Source organism: Falco biarmicus, chromosome 15 (genome assembly GCF_023638135.1).
Source record: "Falco biarmicus isolate bFalBia1 chromosome 15, bFalBia1.pri, whole genome shotgun sequence".
NCBI classification, from domain to species: Eukaryota; Metazoa; Chordata; class Aves; order Falconiformes; family Falconidae; genus Falco; species Falco biarmicus.
In genome coordinates this window covers 15,315,490-15,333,145 of record NC_079302.1, presented here as the reverse complement: position 1 = coordinate 15,333,145, position 17,656 = coordinate 15,315,490, and the positions used below count along the sequence as shown (strand labels likewise).

The window sequence follows — 17,656 nt, the reverse complement described above, 5'->3', positions numbered from 1 at the left end:
ACAAGGACACTCTGGAATAGCAGAAGAGTCTGTGTTTCCCTATGTCTGGACCTTCTCAGTTAAGACGAAAAAAAAATAAAATAAAAATATCCAAAAGTAGTTTCAGGGTCCTGGTTGCATGGATTTGGTCTTGATTCAGGAACAAAATCTGGATGTCGTGCTACACAGAAAACATTCGTGCTTTTGGCAACAGTCACAGTTTATATAAAAAATAAATCTTGTCTTGTCTTTGTGTATCTCTGGAGGAAGACCTCTGCTGGTAATGGGTTGGCATAGGCCGAAAACAATGTGCAGAGAGAAAAGGGAAACAAAACTCACCCTCTGAGACATAACTTAGATCCTAACAAGAAAAGGAAAAGGGCAAATCAGCCAATTCAGTAACTCTGTACTTCCACAGAAACCACAACACACACATGGGCAGCCCAGGATGCTCACAAGTACCGAAGAGTATGTTCCCATGCCCTGCGTGGAAACTGGGCTCAAGATAGAGGTGGAGGAGGGATAGAAAACAAATCAATAGGTTGTACTGTCACAGGAAAGGATACTGCAAATGCTGTTTGATTCTTTATTCATCAGACAATACCGGTAGTAAGGATGGAGAGGGCTGGCATGACAAACTGGGAATCTGAGGGATACTTTCTAGGGCATAAATGTAATTTACCTCTCAGAAATTCGGGCCCTGCTGAGATAGCAGATGTCTAGTGCTTTTCCTGTTGCTTTGGTCCTGGTAGTGCCACACTGCTGTCTGAGAACGTTGACTGTGGTCTTCAGGAAGAGAAATTGGTGTACGAGACTGCAGTAAGGATGGTTTTATAGTTGAGGCATTGGGCCTAGGATCAGGAAAACTAGATCAAACAAACCTGTACAGCTGTATATCTTACATTTATCTGTAAGAGACAAAGTTGATAATTGTAACTCACAGCATCTAGATACCCACAGCACCCAGAAAACCGCTCAGAATGTATTCGTGTGGAGAGATGGTAATCAGAGTTCAGTGATGTTCCCTCACTATCAATATTCAGGATTTTAAACACTTCTAATAATGTTTTGACCATATGCACTTTATATTATGAGTTTATTTTTGTTTGCCTACAATTCATATATCCATTCCAGCATCGCTTTCATTTCATGGTAGCATCCATGAAGCAAGCATTGCACTTGGAAGTCTAACTATGATGTGTTCCAGTGGTGGAAATCTTAGTTGTAGAATAGTTTAATAAGCATCCATCCTCTTTTGGTTTATGTGAGTAATTTCGAATCAAAATGTTGAAGTTATTTTCTTGTCTTTACTTTTTGCCCCGGCGAAAATACAGAGCTATCTGGAGCAATTACCTCTGTCAGCATTTGTTTTATCACCAGAAAGCAAAATACTTTGTGTTGCAATATTGCAATAATGTGAAGCTTCTGCAGCCAGATGTGACATGTAGGGCTTCCAGTGGAAAAGAGGTAGAAAACCCATTTACTAAGCAGCTCCTACTGGTCATTTCAATCTCACAACAGTTTTACATCAAATCAATTGATTTAGGAGAAGTGCAAAACAACAACAACAAAGAAACGGTACAGCTGGTCTATTCCCAGAATAGATTTTTTCAGTGTCTTTAATTAACTTGTGTATGTTAGTGAATACAAAGTTATAAATATTTATGAAAGACTTGTGAAATCGAGTACAGTGAGAAGTACAATGAGAAGTACGGTATTTTGTACAAATATGGATCATTATGTTCATTTAGGGGCTGTCTTCATGGGGTCTCTGTCCATTACAGGGTATGCTCCTCTCCACTTGGATGCTCTGAGATCGTTTCCCCTCTCTAGGGTGACTGCTAAAGGAAGGGTGGGAAGATATTCTCCTGGGCCAGGTGGGAAAAGTGGAGCCTAAACAGATTAGAAGTGACTAAACCCCTTTCATTTCCTCAGTTTGCACGTGAAAAATAGCATAGTCCAGAGTTCTGTTAGTCTGTTTGACCCAGAAGCTCTCATTGGAGATCTGCCCCTGATAATCTCAGAGATAAGTTGGTCAGTAAGAGCAGATAGTAAATAACTTGGACTGATCGTACTTGGAGGCAGAGCTGCAACCTCCCACTTCAAACAGTACGTGCGAGAAATCTACTCTGAGGAGGTCATGGTTAATATGAAGTAAAAGAGATTTGGTTTTAAAATTCAGAAAAGGAAAATTTTATCCTAAGATTGTCACCTGTGGACGCTGTCGTATGAGATTAACTGTAAAGATTACTAAAGGGAACCACATTTCAAATGATTAAGGTGAGGATGTACCTCTTTACTGTTAAATTTATTAAATCACATGACTTCCTTATGTTACCTCCTAAACAGGCAGATTTTCCGCAGAATAGAAGTATGTATTTGTTACCCTGTGTGGCATTTCAAAAGATGTTTCAGTTTTTACAGTCTACATTTAAGGTATGGGCAGCAATCATGTCACTCAGAAATCTGTAACAAAAACATACTGCTTATCGAGAGCATGTGTGGTCTTTTATGGATCTGGAAGTCCATTTTCAGGTTTGACATAACTTGTAATAAATTGGCCTCAACAATTAGGCTGAATAAATCAAGCACTAGTGAGACTCCAGACAAGATTACTTGCCAACTAGGATACCACCTGATCTGTAGGGATGGTCAACAAGCCCCACAAGAAGGTAAGACCACTGGACCTTCAACTGCAAGGGAGAATTTTACTCTGCGAGGAACTATGACAAGCGCAAGTCTTTTTCTGCCTGAAGGAAGATGTGCCTTTTTAATTTGCCTGGCAGGGAAGAATTATTGGGGCTGTCCTGACAGATGAATCTCTCTAGATTCCAGTCCCACCAAGAACTGACCAAATGCATCACAGTCAGGAACAGAGCTAGCAGACAGTATGAACATTTAAACAGCTGTTTTGTAGAAGTAACTTTAAAGAAGTTTCTTCCCAACTGCTTTTAGGTTAATTTTGCTGGAACGTAAGTATAGACAAAAGTCTTACTAAAACTGCCACTCCTCCAATGTTTTTTTCCCAATGTGTAGGTGCAGCAAACTGAGTTCAAGACTAAACTACAAACATAAAATAAAATTTCTGTTGTATCAGGCCCGGAGCCAGCCTCAGAGATGTGCTCGTTGCCACTCATGTGACAGCATGTCACAGGTCCAGTACAGTTCTTTAATATTTGTTGGGAGCTGTACTTCAGGCTTTTTTAAACAGTGATTTTCAAAAAGAATTTTCTGTTGCAGCTTTGCTGCAGTTTTCTCCTGTAGACGTTTTGTCATACAGAAAAAAAAAAAATCAGCCAAACTCCTGTTAACAGCAGTATTATCACTTTCCTGTTTGGTTGGTTTGTTTTTTTAAACTCCAGAGGTAAATGATTTGGACTATAAATGTTTTGTAGGAATACAAAGCTTTTACATGCTGATGCAAAGTTTTAGTCTAGGAGCTGTATCTTGAAAGAATTTTGGGGTTGAAATGAGTATTTCTAGCTGCTGTATTTCTTTTAAAACGTATTTCACAGGAAACATAGAAGTGCAGTTAGTTTACATTATGTTATTAACATTTTTTTAGGTGGGTGTGACAGGAAGATTAACATACTGATGTAAAACCTTCAAATTCGGAAGCGTAACCGCTTTTAGGCCGCGAGGGAGCTCCGTGCCGGCTGTGCCACCGGGGTCCCGGGGGCGAGGGAAGGGCAGGCCGCACCCCTCCCCCTCCCCCGTGGTCCTTCCCTTCTCAGAGTCGGGATGAGACCAGAAAGGCACCGGTAACGCCTCCCGGCGCCGGGACGTTCCCGCGGGACGCCACCCAGCCGGCGCCGCCTACGGGGCACGGGCAGCGGGACGGCAGTAACGGAGCAGCCCCGTCGCTGGCTGCCGCCTCGACTAAAGCCTAAGGCCGTGGAAACGGGACAACCGGGAGGCCACCGGCCTAGGACACACACGTAGGGGCGGTTGGGCCGGTAGGCGCGACAGGGACCGGTAAGGCACCGCCCCCTCAGCTCCGGGGCGGGGCCGCCAAGCGCCCCGCCCCGCCGCGCGCAGCCAATCGGGCGGGGCAGCCGGCTCCGCGCGCACGCGCCCCGCCCCCGCTCTGCCCTTGCCGGGGCGGGGCTTCTCCGGCGGCGGCGGCGCGGGGGCGCGGCTCCTTTGTCGGCGGGGCCGCGCGGAGGCGGTGCGGGCTGCTGACGGCTGCGCGGGCTGCTGACGGCTGCGCGGGCTGCTGACGGCTGCGCGCCCCCGACCGGCGCCGCGCCTCGTCTCGGCCCGGCCCTCTCCTCCCGCCCTCCCCGGGGCGGGGAAGGGCGGGGCGGCGCGGCCGGAGCCCCGGCAGCGGCGGCGGCAGCAGCAGCAGCAGCGAGCATGTCCTCGAGCAGGGCCAAGAAAGTGAAGATGGCCACCAAGTCCTGCCCGGAGTGCGACCAGCAGGTGAGGCGCCCGCCGGGGACGGGCGATTTGCGGTCGCGGGGTTCGAGCGGCGCCCCCGTGACCGGGAGGAGCTGGCCCCGCTGCTTCTGCCCGGCCCGGGGCTGGGCGGCCCTCACCGGCGGCGGGTGCCCTGCGGCGGGAGTGCTCGCCGGCCGCCCCGGCGGGGGCAGGTGCTCTCGCGGCTGGGGCCCTGGCGCGGGGGCGGGAGCCGTGGGCCGAGCCGGGCGAGGAGGGCTTCGGGCCCCGCCGGTGGGCTCTGGGACCGCGGGCTGCGGCACCAGCTCTTTCAGCGCAGCTCCGGCGTTCGCCGTCCCCCTCCGGCAGCGCCGCCGGGGCTGCCCGTTGCGCGGCGGGCGAGGTGCGCGCCGTCCCGCGGTGCCCCTCCGCCGGGCCGGGCGGAGCTCGGAGGCCGCTCGCAGCCGCCTGGCAGCTCCCGCTGCCGTGCCCCGCGCTGGTGCCCGGCCCCGCTTCCTGCTCGCGCTCCGCCGCCGCTGCGGATTATCCGCACGTAACGGCGCGGCCGGGGGCTGCCGACCGAGCGGGGCGGGGGCGGGGGCGGCATGCCGCGGCGGAGCGGTGTTTACCTGCGGTAAATGACTGCTGCCTTTGCGGGCTCTGCTCGGAACGTGGCTTAAACGCCGCGTTCCCCTTGCGGGGTAGCGCAATAGTTCCGCTATGCCGAAGGATCTCGGTGCGACGGGCGGGAGTATGTGCTAGTGCTGTTCGGTAATTGATTAAAAAGATGAGAACGAGTTTAGTGATTGATACGATGCGGTTTGCCCCTGGGGCGCCTGGCGTGCGGAAGGCTGCGCGGGGGACTGCGGTGCTCCCGCACGGACAGCGGAGCTGCGGTGACGGGTGGGCTGCTGGCAGTCGCCGCCGTTTGTTATGTGTAACCGGGTGGGAGTTACTTGCAGTTCAACGTTATCGACGGCTGGTTTGCACCGTTACTGGATCACCGGCTTCTCTTCATTGACGGTTTTTCCTGGCTGGTGACGCTGCTGCTGATAGAGCCAGGCCCGTGTGTCCCAGCGGAACAATGGCACCGCCGGGGGGGCGCGGGCAGGGGGGCGGCTGCAGCCCCTCGGCCTGGGAAGCGCCTTCCTGCTGTTGAACTTGGCTGGTGTGCACTCTTTTAAAGATACTTAAAAAAAGAAATCGCATGGTATTTCTTATTTCCTTAAAAAGATTGAGGGGGCCAAAAAAAAAAAAAAGCCATCGTATTTGTTCAGACTTTCATCATTTCTGTAGTGTTTCTACTCATCCTGGCGCAGTTTAAGATTTTACGCTGTGTGGGGGCATCCTTACATGTTTAAAGCAATAGATGAGCCGCTGCAAATGCCCACGTGTTAAGCTCTTTCTGAGAAAAACCTACGTGCCAAGTTCTGGTTGTTCAGTTGGTGAAGGAAAAAATTTGAGTGAGAAGTTGAGTATGAGAGTGGCGGTGGGTTTTCTTTTTGGTTGTGTGGTTTTAGTTTTTTTTTTTTTTTTTTTTAACCAAGTGAATGTCAAACTGCCAACAGTAGGAAGAGCAAGCAAGCAAACATTATAGGCGCTTTAAACTGAAACTTTCACTTTATTCTACACTTTAAAACTAAAACACGTGATATGCATATGTTGATGTAGATTTTCTGTTAGCAACTCTTCTGTGGCTAAAATGGAATTAATGTGCGTACGTGTCCTGCCCCGGCACAAGCATTGCTCACAGGACCTCGTTTTCCAGTGCCAAATATTTGAGAGGACAAGAAACTAAAACCCTACAAGTCAGCCCTTTGCAGAGTGCAGGGAAGCTCTTGTGTGACGCTTTAAGTGGTTGTGTCCTGTACCAGCATGTCTTAAAATTCTTCCACAAACAAGGACTTTGTTTCTGATTTCTTCGCCAGAAGTGGCATGCATGGAAATATTTCGACAGCCACAAATATTGGAGCATAATATTGAGTAACACTTAAGCTTTTCAACTTTTTCTCTTGTAATTTAGATAATATGCAGTTGACATTTAGACTTTTAAAAAATAAATTAATAAAAAGGGTTTTGATGACACTTTCACAACCAAAGCACAGCCCCATTAAACTAGGGAGCCTGAAGTACTTGCAGTCAATCAGAAGAAATAATTTTCATTTCTTAACTTAGCTTCAGGTAAACTTTCTTGTATGAGAAACTCAATTTCTTTTTGGTTAGGAAAACTTTAAACAGAGTGCAATAACGTTTGTAAGACTGTGTTGCCTTAATGACGTTACAGGATGTTGCCAGTGTAGGTTTTCAAAGGGTAACTGATACGTTTCAGTGAATAAGCCCCTTCCCACCTAATCCCCCACCCTGCCAAATGGCAGGCAAACCTACATGCGGAACCTGTAACACGAGACCGCTATTCTGTTAAACACGGTGAAGTTAATTGAAAAATACTGGGTCTGCTCCAATCCCCGTGGGTGGTTTTCCCCAGATTTTGGGGGGCGTTGAGCCTGGAAACGTAATGACTGCAGAGACCCAGGTGTTCAAAAAATGGGTTTAAGTGGAACTTCGGTATCACCTTAATACAGACAAACTTGTTTGCTAGGTGGTGTTTTTTGGTACTGTTATACTGACATGTGAACAAGAACCAAGAATAAGCGTGCACACAAGTCTACTAAATTCTGAGCTTTAAGGTTCAAAAAACCTTGATTCAAATTGGTTTTATTCTGTCAGTGTTTCCATAGAGGGAATTTAAGAGTCTCAAATTAACATAAAACTTGTATCAACAGTCTACCTGTAAGCTATTCATAGGGTGAAGTACAGGAATTGAGATGTGCTACAGAAAACAAAAGAATTTTTCTTCCGAGTCGCAGTTAGGTTTCCCTTTACAAATTCATGAACTAATTTGTCAGTTTTTTTCCTAGCCAGTAGAACGCTGGAACCGATTCCAGTAAAATCGAGCAGGCAGTTGTGGTTCTGTACTCCTGTTTGTTTCAGTGGACACTGGCAAACTTGTAGAGACCTGTCCTAAAGAATTACAATTGAGAAATTACCTCCTGCTTTTTTTTGCTCTGCTGTCGTGCTTCAGCATGACTTGACTTTAATGTGTGTTATGTTAATCTCTTGCAGATCTCTGTTTAAACTTGCTTTGATTTTTGTGTTTTCAGTCCTAAACCTAATCAAAGCAATATGGTATATTCCTTACGACTTTAAAAGATCTTGAAAGATCCTGGCTTTAAGTGAAGGTAATGAGGTTTATAATTTATCAACGTCACTTTTTTTTTAATTGCTCAGACTTAAGATTTTTTTTTTTGTCGTTTTCCATATAAGCGTGACATTACCAGATTTTTCTCATCCTGTTTTAAATTGTCATATGCTGGAGGAACATACAGCCCCTGACTGCTCAGCTGAGCAGGAGAAACACGAGTGTGTCTCAAACTCTTCAGCCTGCAGTTAGCTTTTGACTAGCTGTGGTAGGTTATTTGCATTTTGAATTAACTAGGTCCTTCTGTATAACCACCCGGCCTTGTCTACGAGGCTGTTGTAGAGCCTGGTACAAATGCATCTGTTTTGCTTTGAGCTCTATTGTGCCTCCTATTTAAAGCTGCTCCTGCTCTCTGAGTTGCTTTCAAATGCCTCTGAACGTGAATGTGTTCAGAATGTACTGATAGTTTTAACTCATACTCTTTTTTTTTTTTTTTTTTTTTTTTTTTGCTTTTAAGTAAAGGAAACAAGCAAATCTGGGAATGTCAGAGAGATTTGACTGGGGATGTATGAGAGCTCTGAAGAGAAACTGTGTTTTCGGTTCTAATTCCCCCTTGCTTTGGTGCTCTCCGTTTTCCCCCACCCCCTTCCTCACAGCCTGGGGGAAAAGGGTTTTTAGTACAAAGCGATCACAACAGCTGTACATTTCAAGCTTGCTTTCGAACAACTGCATAAAGAAAAGGCTTGGTGGGTGATTCACAGCAGAACCTGTTTTTTCTACCTTTAAATACAATTGTATAACAGCACTGTCCATAGTTTGCAGTTCAGACTGAATTTGAAGAGGTATCTCTGAGGACAAAATGCAAGTTAGTTTTGTTTTTTTCTTCATGGGACAGGAATTTTGTCATAACTTGAAATGATCTGAAACATGTCTTTTGTTTTCACAGGTTCCTGTAGCATGTAAATCATGCCCCTGTGGCTACATATTTATTAGTCGAAAACTCTTGCATGCTAAACGTGCTGAGAGATCACCACCTATCACAGGTAATGCTTATAGAGGTGGGAAGAAGGGGACAACACTTCTTTCCTCATTTCTTGGGGGCAAAAGATACAATGTTTTACTTATCTGTGTAAATTGACTGTTGTCAGTTCACATTCCCTTGAATTTGTGCATGGTAGACTTTGAATATGTTAATTTTTCTTGAATTTTGAGGAGGGAGGAGGCTGCTGTTTTCAGATTTACTTCATTTGTACTTGTGATGTTGGCATTTATTCTGTGTATATTCTAGCTGTGCCCATTGGTCACTGCATAATAACTCCTCACAGAAAGCTGTCTATTTTGAAGCATGTCTAGAGGTGCCAAAGGGGTCACATTTCAGAGGACATGGTGATTGAAGCTGGGTTTTCTGAAAGTAAAAAATGGTCGTATGTTTAATCTAAATCCAGGTGGTTCTTGCTTCTTTCTGCATGTGTTGTTAAATTACAAGTTAGACACAAAAATTACAGTATTTTATGTCCTTTGTTGTTGATGGGCACAGTAGCAAGTCAGTTGAATGTGCATTCTGGCACGATTAACATTCTTGTGTTCATTTTTATCACTTCTTCTAGTCCTAGCAGGAATTAGTCAGAACAAGCACCTGTCAGGGAAGGTACTTTTTTAACATCTGATCTGTAATGTCTCCTTTTAAAAATTATCTGCCAGGCCTATGAAATGGAAGCTAAGTATTTGGTATTTATATTGCTGTTTTATCTGGGGTAGTTTGGAAATGTTGGTCAATTTTCTTTCCCCCTCCTCAATTGTTGATAAAGTAATTACAAATGAAGCCGAAGGCCATAACCTGGTGGAGCAGAGTTTGGCTTTGTACATAGGAAGGAGAGGAAGAACCGCATGCATGCCACGAGGGGGTCTCCCTGCTGGAAAGCAGCTTTGCAGGAAAGGGCCTGGGGTCCTGGGGGACAGCAGGCTGAATGAACATGAGCCAGCAACGTGCCCCTGTGGCAAAGGTGGCTATCAGTATTCTGCACTAGGCAAAGAATGGCCAGCAGGTCGACGGAGGGGATCCTTCCCCTCTACTTGGCACTGGTGAGGCCACACCTGGAGTGCTGTGTCCAGTTGTGGGCTTCCCAGTTCAAGAGAGACATGGAAATACTGGAGAGAGTCCAGTGAAGAGCTGCGGAGTTGGTAAAGGAACTTGGAGCATCTTTCCTCTGAGGAAAGTTTGAGAGCTGGGACTCTTCAGCCTGGAGAAGAGAAGGCTCAGGGGAATCTCATCATTGTGTGTAAATGCCTGAAGGAAGGGTGTGAAATAGGTGGAGCCAGGCTCTTCTCAGTGGTGCCCAGTGACAGGACGAGAGGCGGTGGGCACAAACTGAGACACAGGCTGTTCTCCCTGGACGTCAGGAAACAGCTTTTACTGCGGCAGTGACTGAGCACTGGCACGTGTTGCCCAGAGAAGCGGTGGAGTCTCTGTCCTTGGAGATACTGAAAAGCCATCTGGACATGGTCCTGGGCAACTGGCTCCACGTGGCCCTGCTTGAGCAGGGGGGTTGGACAGGTTGATCTCCAGAGGTGCCTTGCTACCCCAACCTTTTTGTGATACTGTGAAATACAGCTTTTGTATTAACAAGTTGCAAGTATTAACAAGTGACAAGTTACTCTGCTGTCCCGCTTGTACCCTGCGTTTATACAACAGTTTGTGGGACAACGGCAGCAAAAGGCAGCCAGTTCACCAGGAAGCTATAGGGGGAGATTGCATTTTTATATTATGCTTATAAGGTAACTGCAACTTATTTTAGAAAACGTTGGTCCGGTATTTTCAACAATATAGCTACTGTTGCACGGTGCTGCAGCCTTGCAAATGTGCACCTAGTCCGTGTTGAATAGCGTGCTGCGGTGACTGTACTGTTTTCAGTACCCAAGCTCATTAATCCATACTTAATTTACAGGTGAAACTCACGTAAATACTTCTTTTTCTGGCTCCGGTGTGTAGGAAAACAATACTCCTGCTCAGCATGAAGAATTATGAGGCCTTGTCATAGGCTAGATTTGGTGGGATGTGTATGCTACGTAATGTGGTGTTTACTGATAGGTAGTTACTGACATTGACTCAGCATTTTGGTTTCTGAGAGCAGCAGGAGCGATTTCATTGCTAAGTGTCAACAGAAGATGAAGAACCTTGCTCTTTGCTTATATGAGAAACTTTTTTTTTTTTGGATTAGTGGAAACAAATGCAATGGTCTGTCTTGATGTCTGTGATCTGTACGGGGTTTTTTTGTCTTATTATGGGAAACTGAGCTTCTTTGTATACTAGCAAATGTCTCATGTTGCAAAATGTTTTTGAAGTAATTAAAGGCTTGATCCTTGTAATCAAGAAGTGAAGTGTCATTCTGCATCCGGCGCCTTAATTTGTGCATGGATATTGTGCAGATATAATTGTCCTGTAAAAGTGTAGCCACTTAGCCACTTTTGCTAAGAGATTTAAAGAAAAAGAGGTGATCATGTGGGGTAAGCACTGAGAGTAAATTAAGAACAAAGATGAAAAAACCCTAGATCACACCCACCATTTCTATTCATTTGCACAGAAAACAAGAGCGAGGCCAAAAGGAGACGGACAGAGAGAGTTAAGCGGGAGAAGATAAATTCTGCAGTAAATAAAGACTTAGAAAACCGAAAAAGATCCAGGTCTAACAGCCATTCAGATCATAGCAGACGAGGAAGAGGAAGACCTAAGAGTGCCTCAGCCAAAAAGCACGAGGAAGAAAGAGGTATGAGAACTGGAGAAATATGTTCATTGGGTTTTCTTTTCGTGTGAAGACTTTCTTAATCGATCAACCTTTATACCATTCAAACCATTTAAGTAACTAGACTAGTTCAGCCAACGCCCAGTATCTTCATAAGGGGAAGGGACTGTTTCACATCTGCGGAGACCTCTGGTTTTATGTTCCAGTGTCTGATCAGAACTGACTGCAAAGAACTAAGTCTGTACTTTTAGCCACCTTATCAAGTTTCAACATGTAGGTTGAAAGCCGTGGGGACCGCACTGCTTAGCGGGTTTTTTGGTTTGTTTCTGTTAATTTTTTTTTTGAGTGAAGTACTTCTTTATATCGCAAGGACAAACAACGTAACTATGTTGTCAGAAAGTGATTAGAATGACTGGGTCGCTTGAAAAGTTCCCTGAAACTTTTTGGAGGGCCAAAGTAAAAAGGGCATCTTGAGTCACTACTCTGACCTGAATTTTTGTCCCGTGTTTCTACAGGATAATAGTCTAGAGGAGAAAATGCCTCCTTGCTTATTAAGGTTACTTGGTGACCTGCTGGTTTTAATCTTTATACAATAAAGAGACTGTTACAGGCACTAGAGCAATTTTGGAGCCCTTCAATATGTGATGGTCACTTTCAGGATTTCATTTTTTTTTTTAAGAGCCTATTGGCACTGCAGTTCCTATCTGTGGTTTTTGAGACAGTAATTTTAGGCCTGAATAATGTATCCAAAACTTAGCATAGACTTCAAAAGGCTGGAAGGCAGATAGAAGGGGAAGAACAAGACTTCATATAAATATTCAGAAGATCGTGTTATTAAAAGTACTGAAACCTTCAAGCATACCTTGTGGCATAACTCAGAAATGAAATTGGTTTGTGTTTTTTTGTTTTGTTTTTTTCCCCTGCCATCTTATTTGTTAACAAAAAAAATGGGCGTTAATCTATGCTGCAAGGTGAGTTCCTTTAACTTCTAACCTATCAAAACCAATTTTGTTGTCTCTGCTGTTTAATGTAAATATATTCTTCCTTAAAGTTTCTTTCCTATTAAAAAAATACATATATAAATTGGGATTTTTTGTTCTAGTGCTTTAGTTGGGGAAAGAGGAGATGGAATTTGATTTATATATGTTTTCTGGATGGAAATTGCTTTATTGTGATAGGAATACACTTACATGTAATCTTTCCACTGTTGCATGTGGCTTATTGGTGTAGGTAGCTTCACAGAATATAGAGCTTCCCTATTTGTTTTTGATCCAAGCTAGCCTTTGTCTAGCACCTACGGGATCCCTTCTAGGTGTTTTACTGCAGTCTATTTCACATACAGCTTTGGTTTGAAAATTCCTGCAAGTTGGGTGAGTTGCCTTATAAAAGTAAATCTTTCCTGGCCTCTGAAAAAGAGGAAAGCAATCTAAGCCATCAAAATAAAAGATCCATTCTTTTAATCCATGTGTTATAGCCTCCAAATAGCAAGAATTTGAAAGCATGAGGGATATTTAGAGAACATGTTTTCTTATCCAAAACTAGGCTGAATGTTTTCAGTCTCTTGCTGCATGCTCTGAAGTGTGACAATATGCCACTGCTCTGAGGTAGAAAACTAGAAATAACAGATGCTGTGAGAACTTTGTGTGAGAGTGTGTGTATAGTGTGGTGTTTTCTTGGTGGTTGGTGGTGTGGCTTTTTTAAGTTGAATCTCACTTGAGAATATGGCCTTCATCTTTGTCCTGTCCTACCATCCCCTTTACTTGGTGTTGTGACTATTGCTACTATTTTTTCCTTGACCTCTTCTGCAGAGCTGGTACAGAGTTTAGGTTCACACCCATTTGTAATTATCTTTGCTCGTCACCAGTACAGCATACCTTTGTGTTTAGTAATAAATTCAGCAGAAAACCTATCGCTTTGTAAATGATTAATAGAAAACAAGTTAACATTGACTGTTTCCTTTTCAAGTGGCTTATAAGATTGGCCTATTACATGTAGAGCAATTAGTGGGGATTTTAGAAATATTTTTCCTTTATCATACCTGCTGCTTGATAATATTGTTTGCATAAAAGGATACTAAGCGACTTTGATTCTTCTACTACAATTAAGGTGATTTTTGTGTGACTCGTTGCTAGTCCTTGTATCAGTCTGCATAGTGTTGAAAGTTAGCTCTGGAGTGCAAGACATGAGCTTGGTGTTAGACTAAGTATCTTATTTCCTTGCCTGTTGTATATTTGTAGGATATTTTGGGTACATGTTACTTGCCACTGGAGGTTTTGCTTTTTTTCTTTCCCCCTGAAAGACTTGAAAACAGGACACTGCTTGCAAAGCTGTTAAATATTTTGTGCCTCTCAGGCTTCTGTAATGCCTAATACATTTGTAGATGGAAAAAGAGGAGGACAGAGAACACACGAATTACAATAGCATGCAAGAGCAGATAATCCATCCATTTGAAGACCACCCAGCTATCCTAAAGACACCCATGACATCTGTAGCTTTGCTTCCTTGCTTGTTATGCTCTTTTCAAACGTGGCGTGCTTGTTCCCAGCTATGTCTGTGCCTTTGACTAGTTCTTTTGTATCCTTCGTGACTGGTTCACATTAGAGCAAAGAGCTGCAAGATTCAACAGCAATTAAGAAGAATAGGAGAAGCAAAAGGGCTTTTTAAAATAAGCTATTTTTCCTGCAGATTTAGTAAGAAGGAATGGAGGGGGAGGAAGGAGGAAGCTGACGTAGATTGTGGGGATATGGCAGGATGCTGGGACCCAGAGAATGCTCATATCGCATATTCCCGAGGCATGTGATGACCCTGGAAAACAGGAACTTCTCCCTGCGGGCTTGTTGTGTCAAAATTGTCACTTCATGTCTCTGTCAGAAATGCTCCAACGTATTTTGAAAATATAAACATTTTGTAATAATTTGATTCTGGTTTTGTGGTGGTGGTGTTTTTTGTTTTGCTGTGTGGGGCTGATACACAGCTAGACTGGTTCCCAGGCTGCCTTGTTATGTAGGTAACAACCTTGATTATATTAAAACAAACAAAAATCCCCTCGTATGCTGGAGGAAGTGGTGTTGGGTATTTGGAAAGAGGTTCCATCAAGTGAGACTCAATAGGAGTGGCCTGGAATCTTACTAAAGTATACTTGATATTTAACAAGGGATGAATCTTTGTAATAAAGATAAATGCATCTTAGTATCCTGATAACAATTAAGCTGAACTAAATTTCTTGACCTAAATTTTCCTTTTCCATTAATTACCAACTGTATTACTGGTGCACATTGGGCAAGCAAGTGTATATTTGAAGTATCTTAGTGTCTTGGACAGCAGATCTCAGAACTTGGGGATTCTGAATCCATAGAAAACTTATAAGGAGGAAGGGTCTGTATGTGATTTATGCGTAATCACAATCTTAAGGGCTGCGGGGTGTAGTGGTTGCAGGAGATCTGGGAATGAGAGGCATGTTCCAGAAAGACTGAATATTTTCACCTAAAGAGCCTCTTCGTTGCACAGCAAAAGACTTAGTATTTTTAACATCTGATAAAAATGGCATTGTGATTCTGTAAAACAGTCTTTTGCTAATAATGGAGAAATGAGTCAAAACTAATTTGAGGTAAGACTGAAGTGGAAAGTTTTAATCATGTCTGTAGAAACCACGGTATCCTATGAGTAGCATATAGTAAAATGTCATGCAGATGCAAGCTCTTTGCTAGTTACTGATGAGAACAGGAATTGTCTTAAGTAAGCATAAAGCTTGCAAACTTGTCTTAATCCCCAGTACTGTTTGGTATCAAGGTTTCAGTTCTTTAAAGCTGAAGTCTCTCAGAACAAGCCAGTATTTTGGGAGGACAGGAGGAAGCAATACTTGAGAAACTTTTTTTGCTAAGAAGTCTACAATCTGTTAACGGTAACTGAGAGGGGGGATATTTTTAATCCTGCTGGGTGCTGACATATTCAGGTGGCGGCTGGATTTGTTTGGATTGGGAAGTATGAAAAAAGGGGAGAGGTTTAGATATGAAAATAGAAAAGGTTCATGTGGAATAACCAGTGTGTAGTTTCTGTGCCCAGAACAACTCCCAGCATTGTTAATTTGTAAATGGTGGGAGGGAGGAAGTGGAGCAACCCAGACGGAGTGTACGTATAGAAACTCATTTGTCTTCAACTGCAGGGTGGGACTTCCAGCAAAACTCAGTTTCTTAGCTTCCACCTCAAATTCAGGATACTAAAAACCACTGTCTGGCATAACCAGGCAACCAGCAGAAATCACTTTGTTCGAAATATCAAACATACTTCGATTTATCTTACTTTTCTAAGCAAGTTTCTTGTTTTCAGATTAAAAATGATGCATCTTTATGTGTCCAGGCTCCTCGCTAAGCAGTTTTATTTGTGGGGAAAGGTGAGCTTGTGTGTAATTTACGTTGTCTAGAAATCTTTTAAGTAGGGATTTTGTCACTGTGTGTGTTTATCGGTATTATTTTTCAGTTTCTCCCACTTAGTTGTTTAGGGCAAGCGCTTGACTTCACAGGAAAGGCAGTCGGTTGGGATGGTGTCTGTAGCTGTAACATGCATGTGAACCCAAATTTAAAACTGTTGTTATGAATATGGACCCATTGAATGAATAACAGTGTGAGCAGGTGGAGATAGATGCTGGCAGCTTTTTTGCCACGTGGTGCTTTCCATTGTTTCCCAGTGCTGCTTTGTCTTTCACTTACCCATTGCTGATTTAGGTGTCTTGGTGGAGCCGTCTGCTGAGCGTGCTGTGGGGCAGAAAGGGAGCGCGCGTGTGTGCGTCTGTGTGTTAAGGACACAGGGGAGTCTGTCAGGTCACTGTTGTGATTGTAAGTTAGTCCAGGCTACTGCGGAATTTGGATTAGAGATGGAGTTGCACGGCTAGACGCCATCCTTAAAAGCTCTATATGTATTCCTCTTCTTTGTGTCTACAAGCCTGGTCTTCTGCTGACAAAGATGGCTTTTTTTTTTTTTTTTTTTTTCTTAATGGGTTATATCAGTTACCTGTAGCTAGCTAACCTGGGATATAAATAGTCATGATCTGGAGTAAGTGGTATTTGTGAAATCACACTATTCTGAGTTTTGTCACATGCTGTAGTGTAGCTTAGCGTACTCGAGGACTGCAGTACGGAAAGTGCTTGATGGCTTCCTGTTGTGTGTCTGTGGTGTTGAAACAAGCCAACGTCAGCAGAGGGAATTCAGAGGCTTGCAGCTGCTCACCGAGGTGTTAGCATTTTTCTCTATCTGGGATAAGATTGAAAGTCTGCAGTATACTAAGTCCAGAAATGTTCACGGTGACAAATTTGGAACCTGACTTCTGCTGTGTATCTGCTCTTTGGTCTTGGACGCCGTAATTGAACTCTAGGGTGCCTGTTACCTAGATGTAAAATAGGGGAACAGATGTCGTATTTAATGAGGATATTGTAAAATAACTTTGTTTTCTAGGATGGGGGGTGTCTATATACAAGCAAAAAGCACCCCCCCCCCCCCCCCCCAAACTGGAGGGACACTTGAATGCTTGTTTGTGTCGGGAGTCAACATACTGTTAATGACTCATTCTTTCTTCATCATTAAGCAACAGAAATTCAGTCATGCTTTTGGATGACTAATCCTGTGGCTCTTCTAGTACCTTTGTGTGTCTCCAGTTCCTTCCTCCTCTCTCTCAATCTCTCGCTGCATAGGAGCCGATTGTCTAACTCCTTTTCAATGCCAGTACTCCGTTCCACGTAACTTATTAACTACTATGTAACTTGCGTTAACTTCCGATGATGGAAAAAGCTTCTAATAGTGACTCTCTTTTCTTCTACAGAGAAACAAGAAAAAGAAGTTGACATGTATGCTAACCTTTCAGATGAAAAGGCCTTCGTATTTTCAGTGGCCTTGGCGGAAATAAACAGAAAAATTCTCAATCAAAGACTTATTCTGTAACTTGTAAGCACAATCTGATGCGTTTATTTGCAGAATGGCTAGCATATTTCCAAGGTGCCATGGACTCTCGGAAAGTGTGTTGTCTGCACCGACAAGGACCATAGTATTTCCTGTTAAAATTCTGCTGCTGTTCTTGGAAATCGAATTCTGTCTCTACAAGTCAGAAAGAAAGTGTTCACAAGATTGTGCTGTGAGAAATCAGAAAGCAGATAATGTTTTACGCCTTGAAGACAAATGCTAGACAAATGCACAGAGAGACTGCACCCATTCCAGAGCACTTCTTTAAATTTGCTGCCAGAAATGCAATATTTTAAATATTTTCAGAAATAAATGATTTTCCTTTAAAATTATATATTTCAGATTTTTCAGCTATATTGCAGTTTACATATGTACAGTTCACATAACTTTTTAATAAATTGATATTCCAATA

General features: G+C 43.6%; 1 protein-coding gene across 1 annotated transcript; it reads left to right on the top strand.

The window, feature by feature from the left end:
* The first annotated feature begins 4,192 nt into the window (after positions 1-4,192).
* Positions 4,193-17,656, top strand: C15H16orf87 (chromosome 15 C16orf87 homolog). The gene is made up of 4 exons (XM_056360398.1): positions 4,193-4,401; positions 8,502-8,598; positions 11,137-11,319; positions 17,108-17,656. The coding sequence occupies exons 1-4, from the start codon at positions 4,336-4,338 to the stop codon at positions 17,224-17,226; spliced, it is 465 nt and encodes a 154-aa protein (XP_056216373.1). The 5' UTR covers positions 4,193-4,335; the 3' UTR covers positions 17,227-17,656.